The following is a 10,968-nucleotide window of genomic DNA, read 5'->3' on the forward strand; positions in this document are numbered from 1 at the left end:
ACGCTGCAGTGTCCTTGAGCAAGACACTTAACCCCTCATTGCTCCTGATGGCTGCGTCCGTCGGTGTTTGAACAATTGTAAGTCGCTTTGGATAAAAGCGTCTGCTAAATGCAATGTGATGTCATGTGATGTCATGTCATGTAATGCTGTGCGTTGCGTCCTCGCAAGGTTTCCGCTGCGTCCTCTCCGACCCGAGTGAACCCGAGGACGCCCTCAAATACGCGTGCTGCCCCTTTAAGTGGGCGGGGCCCTACGGGGGCACGGCTCCGTGCGGGACGCGGCGGCCGCTCGGACCTCCTCCGCCGGGCCCACCCGCGGACCACACGGGGCGCGGGCGGTCCAGCGCTTCACGTACGCGGGTGAAAAAATAAATAATAATAATAATAATAAAAATGGTGAAGGTAACGGTGGTGAAGACCAAGCCGTACGCGGACCAGAAGCCCGGCACCAGCGGCCTGCGGAAGCGGGTGTCGGTGTTCCAGCAGCAGCAGCACTATGCGGAGAACTTCATCCAGAGCACCATCGCCGTCATCCCGGCCGCCGAGCGCCAGGAGGCCGCCCTGGTGGTGGGGGGCGACGGCCGCTTCTTCATGAGGGACGCCGTGCAGCTGATCGTGCAGATCGCCGCCGCCAACGGGGTGAGTGGGACAGGAGAGGGTTCGTTCACCCGCGACAGGGCGTTCCGCCGCTCCCCCCCCCCCCCCCCCAGCTAGCCCGGCGTTTAGCGTCCCAACCGCTCGGGCTGTCAAAAGAACCCCCCCCCCCCCCCTCACCGCGACGCGAGATCCGAGTTCAAATTGTAGATATTTGCAACTTTAGAGCGAGTTGCTTTTTTTTATTTTTATTTTTGGTGCAGCTGCCACTGACGTCTAAGGTTTGCTTGTGCAATGCGGCGATCCACACCTGACCTTTAGCTCCGTGCTTTTGCAGGGATGACTTGCCCCCCCCCCCCGTGCCCGGCAGCAAGTCATTCGAATAGATATAACACAGGCTGCGTCGACGACAAAAAGGACTAGTTCCCCAGGTCGTCCAGTGGATTCAAAAGAGAGAGAAGGGTGTCGCTAGGGATCGGGTGTCACTGGGGGGGGGGGGGGGTCCCCAGGCAATGGCCGCACTGATCTTTTGGGGGAAAGTGCACAGGCTCCATGTATGATGATGATGATGATGATGGCGGCGTCAGTGCCGTGACCCAGTGCTGCTTTTTTTTTTTTTTTTTTTGGTTCGTTCTCATTTCACCACCTGTACCAAGAGGAAGTCCCGTCGCATTGTGTCGTTTCATAATAAGTTCTGATCCAGTGCCTCTGTATGCGACCGTCAGGGGGGGCGGTGCCGTGCTACGTGCACACTGTCACGTTCAGACTGTCTTTCAGATGTGCAAATAATGCAATATATGCCCATGGGTACTCTGATCGAATGGGATTTGCTGTGTGTGTGTGTGTGTGTGTGTGTGTGTGTGTGTGTGTGTGTGTGTGTGTGTGTGTGTGTGTGTGTGTGTGTGTGGGTGGGGGGCAGAAAGGGGGCCTTTCTGAACCTCGGCCAAGGCTGTCCAGTGCGGTCCAAAGACCAATAGAGGGACACATCACTCAGATCCAGGGTGTCAAAGATAGGGCCAGCGACCCAGATTTGGTCCCCGGGCCGATAAAGAAGAGAATAGTAAAAAATAAATAACATTCACACAATACTGACATTCAGCTCTTATCTACGTGTATGCTATTGTATAAATACAGTTGGATTGACTGCAGTTTAGTTAAGGTTTCTAACGGATATTAGAGTTGGTCTTGAGGAAATTGGTGAAATTAAACACTTCTTAGTTATAGTAGAGACATGAGAGTAGGTTGGGGAAAAAAGAAACTTCACGTGCACAGACCTCCAATCACGGTCTAACCAAAAGGAGTACGGTGACTCAAATAGATGACACCGGCTGGAAAAGCTACATATCATATTCACTCTCAGCATTTAAAGTGCTTTTAGTATGAGATGAGATTGCTTTCGATCACTTAAATGAACAGCAACCCCGCATTCTGTTCTCCAAAAAATTACGTTCTCACTTTTTCGACTGTATATAGAAGAAGAAGAATCTTTAATTGTGCACATGCTTTGGGTGGTGGCCGGTGAAATGAGGCCTCTGCATTTCTCCCATCCTGGCTTGTCCTTCCTCCGGGGGCACAGCCAGGAGCAGTGGGCAGCATTCGTTGACGCGCCCGGGGACCTGGTACCAAGTGTCCATCGCAGGTCAGATCATGATGTGTGCATGTTTTTGAGGGGGGTCCTTACTGATGGTAGGTGGAGGAAACCCCATGTGAGCACGGGGAGAACACGCAAACTCCACACAGAAAGGCTCCTATTTGGGAGATGTTACAGATGTAACATCAAGCGTTTCTCTCATCAAGTGTTTCTCTCCTCCATGAGTAGGAAGGACATTGACATTGTGGACAGGTCGGCCTTTGGGGCAATCTGTGTTATCTCTTGTTTCAGGCTCAAGAGGGTTCAGCAATGCAAAATGAACAGTGAAAATACGGAATATGCATTTTCTTTTTTTCGTTCATGCCCACTTCTGAATAATGATAATTCTATCTAATCCAATCGGAGAGGTCGTCTGAGCATTGGCCAAGCACGTTGGGCGATCCCTTCTTCTTTGTTGTTCTCGTCCATTTTGATTGATGTGTTCGACCGACTTGGTCCCTCCTTCAGATCGGCCGCCTGGTGATCGGGCAGGACGGCATCATGTCCACCCCGGCCGTGTCCTGCGTGATCCGCAAGATCAAGGCGGTGGGGGGCATCATTCTCACTGCCAGCCACAACCCGGGAGGCCCCAACGGGGACTTTGGAATCAAGTACAACATCTCCAGCGGAGGTAAATGGACGTTGAGTTAAGACACGACAGCAGGGAGTCGCGCTAGATGTCTTTTGAGTGTCGGCTTGTGAGGCCCCTTTGAGATGAAGCTGTTCACAAGACAAACGCAGCTCATGGGTGTTGTGCCCGTGGTCGGGAGAGAAAGAACGTGACTGAGAAATGGCCATAGGGCTACTTTTTGGTGTCTCAAAGGACTATTGGAACTAGGTTCCTCTTAAAAGCTGGAGCAGCAATGACGTATTTTTTTTTTTTTTTTTGGGGTGGTGGGGGTGCAAAAAACCAGTAACCCTCATTGCGCCGTGTCTCCAGGACCGGCCCCGGAGGGCATCACCAACCAGATCTTTGAGATCAGCAAAAGCCTGCAGGAGTTCCACATCTGCCCAGAGCTGAAGGCGGACCTGTCCAAGATCGGCAAGCAGACCTTCGAGGTGGACACCTTCAAGCCCTTCACAGGTACAGCGGGGGCAGGAGAGTCAGAGGACAAATTATTCACATCTTACTGGTGTGAATTTAGAAAATGTCACTGGAGGCAATTTGCCGTTTTTTAAAGGGGGGGGGGGGGGGGGGGCTTACTGAATGTCTGCCTGTGTTTGCTCGTTCATCACTTATAAAGGTTTGTGTGTGTCCTGTTGGGAAATCTCCATTTCCATGCAGTCCTCTGCACAAGGTTGACCTTTTATGGAGTAACGAATGCAATCATATGCAATGGCTGTTTTAATGTTAAGACATGTGCGACTATTTACAGCCGCGGATATTCAGTACCACCAACTAGCTTGAGCACGGCTCATTTCCCCCGGGAAAAGCGAGTCTGGCAAATTTGGCAAGTAGCCAACAGCCTCTTTCCTAATGAAAGAGAGACATCAGGCTTTTTTGGACCAAACAGTTCTGGGGACTCGTGTGCGTGTGCGTGTGTGTGTGCGCGTGCGTGCGTGCGTGCGTGCGTGCGTGCGTGCGTGCGTGTGTGTGTGTGAGGTTCTGAAAGCAGGTGCTCAGGGTTTGAGTTATTGACCCAGTTTGTATTTTAAAGGGTTGTTCTCCGTGTTGTGTTGTTGTTTTACTTAAATGTCTGTGTTGTGTCTCATCTGTAGTTTTCTGACTTTTCTCTTCTCTTTGTCCCAGTGGAGATCGTGGACTCCGTGGAGGCCTACGCTGAAATGCTGCGGGGCATCTTTGACTTTGCCGCCCTCAAAGAGCTTCTCTCCGGAGCCAACTGCATCAATGTCCGTCTGGACGCCATGCACGGAGGTACGGGGCCCCCCCCCCGGCAGTCTCCTGCGCACCTGCCGGCTTCTATCGCAAACGGCCTCTGCGAGGAATGACGCTTTGCCCTTCTTCCCGTCTAGTGGTGGGTCCTTACGTGAAGAAGATTGTCTGCGAGGAGCTGGGCTCTCCCGCCAACTCGGCCGTCAACTGCATCCCCAAGGAGGACTTTGGGGGCCACCACCCCGACCCCAACCTGACCTACGCCGCCGACCTGGTCAACACCATGAAGGGTGGGGAGTACGACTTCGGCGCCGCCTTTGACGGAGACGGTGTAAGTGGACTTTGCCCGGATGACACCATGAATGTCATGAGCTTGAAACAAATGTGGGACCCACCGCAGCAGAACAAACCTTTCTTGAAGGAAAACGAGATTTTTCTAGATTGTTTTTTTATCTCAACATATTTTCAAAACCGAGTTTGATTTATAAATAGTAGAAAAATATTAAACCGTGGAGTTAAATATTCCCGTTAGATTACATGGGGAAACGCAGTTCACTTACCAAGATGCTGAACAGCGCTGAATAACGCCGATCGATCGTTTCCTTTAAAGTGAGCGTCCAGGTGAAGATCATTCATCCACATTCCATGTGATGTGAATTCACAATCTGAAATTGTTTTGATAGAGTTCAACCTTTTAAACCTTTAAATCGTACTACTTTTAAACACGCACGGAGACAACGTTGTGGAGGAGGCGTGTACCAACGTGTATCATCAAATGAGAATTTCTGACGTCACTTCCGTAAACAAGACGAGGATCCGGTTTCACTTGTCTGTGAAAACTCTGTGTTGTCATGGATTACGAGAAGCGGGTGGAGGAAGATCTAAACCATACCGCGGACCTTAATCTGACCAGTGCGATGGATCCAAGTCAGTGTTAGCAGCACGTACTGGACTTGATTTTCCACGATGATGGTCAGCTCTCCGACAGCAACGCGGAGAACGACAGTGCTGCTGAATCTGATATTTCTCCCGACTTGGAGAACATTTCAAACAGCGGATTTCAAACTTAATGTGGCAATGAAACAGAATATTTTCAAGAGCCACCGGAGGAGACGATACGCCCGTTGTTACAACGGCAGACGTTGATGACGTGACGAAGTTGGTGAGGTTGGTGCAGATTTTCAGATTTCAGATTTTCCGAGACTCATAATTGATAGACTCAAAATTTTGTTAGGTTGTCCGTACTTTTAAACTCCAAAACTATTCCACTTTTATAAAACTTGTATATTCTTACTGTAAAATATAGGCTTTTTCAAAAACAAAAATAGTGTTGTGTTGTTGACGCTGTTCAACGCTGTTCGTGATTGGCCCATTCAGCATTATGTTAATAAGCCACGAGGCTTTGTTTGTCTGCCAACGCCATTTGCATTCTGGGAGCTGGCTGAATGAACCTGGTGTGGGTGAAACTTTGGAGGTGATTATTTCAGAATCGCGGTTCGCCATACCCTTGTCATTAACAAGTCATCGCTTTAAAAATATTTGCTTGATTTGCACACGTGACACCTTGTTTGGAAACCCTGATTCTCCACTTTCAAATGATGTGGGGAAAAAAAACTCAAAAGCCGCCAAATGACCCTAAAGTCTGCGGTGGGTCACATATATAGTACATTGCATACTATCATTATGGAAAAACTGAATTGACAATTGACCATTTCTTAAACCTTAACTTTTATCAGCCTTAAAGTTGTTGTCATTATTAATTATGTGTAGTGTCGGTACCGCGTCACCCACGGAATCTGGAAGCGATACATTTTTCTTCCTCAAGGGCACTCCAGCAGGACAGTTATTTTATTCCCACTGTCTTCCAAGGGGCCTGCTTGTGTGAATGTTCAAAATATTACACGTGCGTGTCATCCCTCATCCTTTCATCTCGCCCTTCCTTCCTCTCCCCCAGGATCGCAACATGGTGCTGGGTAAGCACGGCTTCTTCGTCAACCCGTCGGACTCGGTGGCCGTCATCGCCGCCAACATCACCAGCATCCCCTACTTCCAGAAGACGGGCGTCAGAGGCCTGGCGCGCAGCATGCCCACCAGCGGCGCCCTGGACAAGTGAGTAGGCCCTTCACCGGTGTCTGCTGCAGGGCTTCCAAGACCAAATGACAAGCATCACAGCTGTTCTGTAGATCATATCATCATCATATAAGGTGTGTGTGTGTGTGTGTGTGTGTGTGTGTGTGTGTGTGTGTGTGTGTGTGTGTGTGTGTGTGTGTGTGTGTGTGTGTGTGTGTGTGTGTGTGTGTGTGTGTGTGTGTGTGTGTGTCCCAGTGTGGCCAAAGCCCTGCAGATGCAGCTTTATGAGACCCCCACCGGCTGGAAGTTCTTTGGGAACCTGATGGACGCTGGCAAGCTCTCGCTGTGCGGAGAGGAGAGCTTCGGCACCGGTTGGTGAATTTTGTTTTGGTCCCGTTCGCATCGGCCAGCTCCTACGGCTGGTCTCTTTAAAATTGAGTTTTGATAATGTTGTAGAACGCCCACGCCACCTTCTTTGAAGAACCACCAATAGAGAGACACTAGCTTCCCACCACTGGGGGAAGTCAGTTAGGCAACACGTTGCGGTCGTTGAGACGTGTTTTCACACGCTTTTAACGAATCATCGTAGTTTCTTTCTCTCTACTCATCCACCTCCTCCACCTTTCACTTCTTCTCGCGCCGCCAACTCAACAGGCTCGGATCACATCCGGGAGAAGGACGGCCTGTGGGCGGTGCTCGCCTGGCTGTCCATCCTGGCCGTCAGGAAGCAGAGCGTGGAAGAGATCATGAAAGACCACTGGCGGAAGTTTGGCAGGAACTTTTTCACCAGGTCAGTCTTCAGTCTTCCAGAGGGGCGAAACCAACAGTTTCAGGAGTCCCCGACTGGCTGGCAATGTAATGATTGTGCGTTAGCGCCACCGGGTGGTGGAATACGGAACTGCAAAACGGACTCCCTGACTCTTAATGCTTATTATCAAGTTTTCTGCGGTACATTGGGGAACAAAAACAGTCATCTCTAAAGTGTGTTTTTTGGCCTATTCTGTGCCACAACTTATTAATTTGCCAAGGATTTTTGTTCAAATTCAAAATTCCTGAATTACCGATTAGAGTTAAGAGATAAGAGAACACTGATAGGGCATTATTGAGCAGTTCAATTGACCAATATCTAAACAGTTTTACAATCATTTAATGGTTATTTAACAGTTGATTATTTCATTATTAAACAGGTGTGTGTGTGTATGTATATATATATATATATATATATAGATATATATATAGATATAGATATTTGTTATAATTAAATGTTTTAATTGTTTTTGGCGTCATTCATAAAAACGCGCGGCCATCTTTTATTTAATGGTTACCTGATGATTGATTATTTAACGGGTAACTATTATATTTATTTGAATTACTAAACAGTTAATTATTTATGATTAAAAATGCAAAGGAATTGGGCCTCATTCATAAATGGCAAAAGCAATACGTATGTACGCTTGGAAACATGTGGGAAGGCATTACTAATTTGGCCTCTTCTAAGAAATGCTTTTTCTTAAAGCAAAATCATAAACAATACTTGCAATAGTCATGACACACAAAATCAATTGTCGACCTAATAGCGTGCTGATTATAACCGTTAAAGAAAACATTGACGCTGGTCCATTCCAACCTGCATCCACTTCACAGGTACGATTATGAAGAGGTCGACTCTGACGCCGCCAACAAGATGATCAAGGGCCTGGAGACGGCCATGTTTGAGCCGTCCTTCGTGGGCAAGAAGCTCTCATCGGGCGGCAAGACGTATGAGGTGGCCGTCGCCGACAACTTTGCCTACACCGACCCGGTGGACGGGAGCGTGTCCAAAAACCAGGTGAGGGAGTGTATGGCGATAAAATCATATATTAATGCAGGTTCTGAGTGGTTTACATTCAATAGAATTAAAAGTGGAAATTGGGAGGAAATATGTTTTTTAGAAAGTGTTGATCGTTTAGTGTTTAAAATCCAAAATGTTTAATGAGTGATTGTCACTTTGTAATTTAAGACTAATTGGTATTCATTAATTAGTAATAATATAAAATAATAATTAATAGATTTTTTACCCTATATTTACATAATATAAACCCTAATTTAAATCCTGTATGTACATTATATTATAAAGAATATATATATTTTTTGAAATAATAGAAAATAAATGATTTTATAATATTCTCCTTCACTATTTTTTTCCCTTATATTTACATAATATAAACCCTATATTTACATAATATAAACATATATTTAAGAACACATTTACATAATATCAAAGCAATGATTTTTAAATAAATTCTCCTCCACTCTTTTTTTTTTTTTTTTTTTTTTTTTTTTAACCTATATTTAAAACCATCTTCTCTCTCTCCATCCATCTCCATCTCTTTCAGGGCCTGAGGATCATCTTCTCGGACGGTTCCAGGATCATTTTCCGCCTCAGCGGTACGGGCAGTGCCGGGGCCACCATCAGGCTCTACATAGATAGCTATGAGAAGGACCCCGAGAAGATCTACCAGGACCCACAGGTTATTACACACTCAGCACTGACTTAAAACATTTAAATCCATCGGACAAAGACAAGGATATTTTACCTTCATGAGAGCCAAATTTTCCTTGAGTTTTTTTCCCCGCTCAAATCTCAAAAATGATGGGAGCCGCTGTGTTGTGTTAACCTCTGTCAAGTTGATGGTGGGAAATGCCAATGTAATATTTTGCAGGCATATCAGTGGAGATTAGTAAATGTCAAAACAGTGACAATCATTTCCACGTTTCCAAGTTTGCCTTTAGTGGGGGGATAAAAATCAAATAAAAAAGGCAAGTGGCATGGTCCCAGGATAAATAGAAGAGCTCTCAATTTAGTTTCTCCCAACATAATTCTAATTCAGGTAAAGCTCAGGATTAGAATTGGCGCTGACAGCCGGCTGCATATGCGGCGTCAGAGAGAGAGAGTGTGTGTGTGTGTGTGTGTGTGTGTGTGTGTGTGTGTGTGTGTGTGTGTGTGTGTGTGTGTGTGTGTGTGTGTGTGTGTGTGTGTGTGTGTGTGTGTGTGTGTGTGTGTGTGTGTGTGTGTGAGTTGTAACACGTCGAGTTAAAACACGACACTCTACAACTCCCACACACACAGGAAGCAGAGAATTACTATTCCCGTTGCGGTCCGAGTGGAACGGGGGCCTGCCTCACACAGATTTTTTAAAAAGCTGTTGGAGGCGTGTGAAGGGCTCCGGTACGTGTTCCAGAACATTGGATTTGGTGTGTGTGTGTGAGAGACCTGAGTTATGGCCAGTTATCAGAGCTCAAGGGGGTGTGGGGGGGGAGATAGTCACCAAGGGGAGAATAAGATTAAGAGCTCTGACTTGGCACTTCATAAAAAGCTTTTTTTTTTTTTTTTTTTTTTTTGTAATTTATTTTTTATTGACATTCAGCATCAAAGCATTAAAAGGCCATTTTGACTGATGCGGACGTGGACAGGGAGGTGATAAGAAATGAAAGGGGTGGGGGGAAAAAGTAAAAAGACGGAAGAGGTTAAAAATGTTGGAAGGCCTACTTTATTTTTTCTCTCTCAAAAAAAATAAAAATAAAAAAGCTTGATGATTCCAGAAGAAAGTCATGTTTGATGGATGAATAGGTCTTGGAACAGCGGGTAGTTTGTGCAACTCCTGCTGATGAATTGCTTTTGGACATGACCGAAACCATCATAAACAGTGGAGGAGTTCTCTTCATCTTTGAAACCAAAGCCTGTCTTTTCTAAATCCAAGGCTTTATCCCGGTTTATAACAGTAGAAACCAACTCACCCGCTACCAAACCAAGCGATCTCTACAGCTACAGAAACGTGAATTTGAACTTGATTTTCCTAGGTTTTCAAGCTGATCACTAACTTTTGGCTGCGTTGCGGAGGTTATGTAACTTGTTCTGTTTACTCGATACCGAAATTGTTGATTCCCCTCCACTTAGAAAGACTTCAGACGGCATAATCTGTTGTCACAGTGCCGTGGAATTCATTCTTCATGCAATGGACGTACTGTAGAAGTAGCCTTCAGCATTTATTTCCCCAGAAAGGAGGCTTTCTCGGACCGTAATGAAATCCCGGATATATAGTTAATAAATCTCCTTGGTCTCCGTGTGCAGGTGATGCTGGCCCCCCTGGTGGACATCGCCCTGAAGGTCTCTCAGCTCCAGGAGACGACCGGACGCACTGGCCCCACCGTAATCACATGATCCACCTGCCGCCCTCCCACCTCCCGCTTCACTGTTTGGTTTGACTGAGTCGGAATCCAGGATTCTTCCGGGTCTTTGCTTGTAACCGGAGAATTTGCCAAAAATTGCCAAAAAGTCAGCGACCGAAGGGAAACCTCACCCCACACACCCCACCGCCCCGTCCCGACTAGACCCTTTACTGACCTGGTGCCTTCCTTCCTGAAAGTTCACTGAATAGCCTCACGACTTGTACCATCAAACAACACCTACTTCCTTGAGATCGAATATATCTACCATGAATAAAAGACGCGCTCTGAAAAAACCCGTCTCATTGTAATCTGTTATAGAATTGTTTATTTTCTTTTTTTGTAGGTCAGGATACGTGAGGAATTGAATGTCAAGAGTAAAAAAGGACATTAACACACACTTTTTTTCACAGTGTGTTGGACATAATTGCTTTAACAGATTTGGATTGGAACCATAAGCATATGGAATCCAGTGTGAGATGTGGGATATTAGTGGGACAAAATATATTATGGTTCCTTTCTGCTGGGGGAATTCTGTAAGGTGGATAAATGTATAGAGATCCTGGCCTCCAGCAGCAAAACAGGCCAAAGTGCTTCCAAAAAGGTAAATGCCTCTCCAAAGACCCGGCACAGGC

General features: G+C 46.5%; 1 protein-coding gene across 1 annotated transcript; it reads left to right on the forward strand.

Moving 5' to 3' along the window:
• Positions 1-257: 257 nt before the first annotated feature.
• Positions 258-10,629, forward strand: pgm1 (phosphoglucomutase 1). The gene is made up of 11 exons (XM_080011003.1): positions 258-638; positions 2,692-2,854; positions 3,164-3,307; positions 3,974-4,099; positions 4,198-4,388; positions 6,012-6,166; positions 6,383-6,498; positions 6,782-6,917; positions 7,772-7,955; positions 8,503-8,637; positions 10,239-10,629. The coding sequence occupies exons 1-11, from the start codon at positions 393-395 to the stop codon at positions 10,326-10,328; spliced, it is 1,686 nt and encodes a 561-aa protein (XP_079867129.1). The 5' UTR covers positions 258-392; the 3' UTR covers positions 10,329-10,629.
• Positions 10,630-10,968: the final 339 nt, after the last annotated feature.

The sequence above is a fragment of the Zeus faber genome, assembly GCF_960531495.2.
Source record: "Zeus faber genome assembly, chromosome: 1".
NCBI classification, from domain to species: Eukaryota; Metazoa; Chordata; class Actinopteri; order Zeiformes; family Zeidae; genus Zeus; species Zeus faber.

Bases quoted from the DNA above. Each gene is read 5' to 3' on its own strand.
- pgm1 (XM_080011003.1), top strand. From the start codon at position 393: ATGGTGAAGGTAACGGTGGTGAAGACCAAGCCGTACGCGGACCAGAAG. The intron at 6,499-6,781 runs GTTGGTGAATTT...CCAACTCAACAG, and splicing joins AGAGGAGAGCTTCGGCACCG to GCTCGGATCACATCCGGGAG. The intron at 8,638-10,238 runs GTTATTACACAC...CTCCGTGTGCAG, and splicing joins AGATCTACCAGGACCCACAG to GTGATGCTGGCCCCCCTGGT.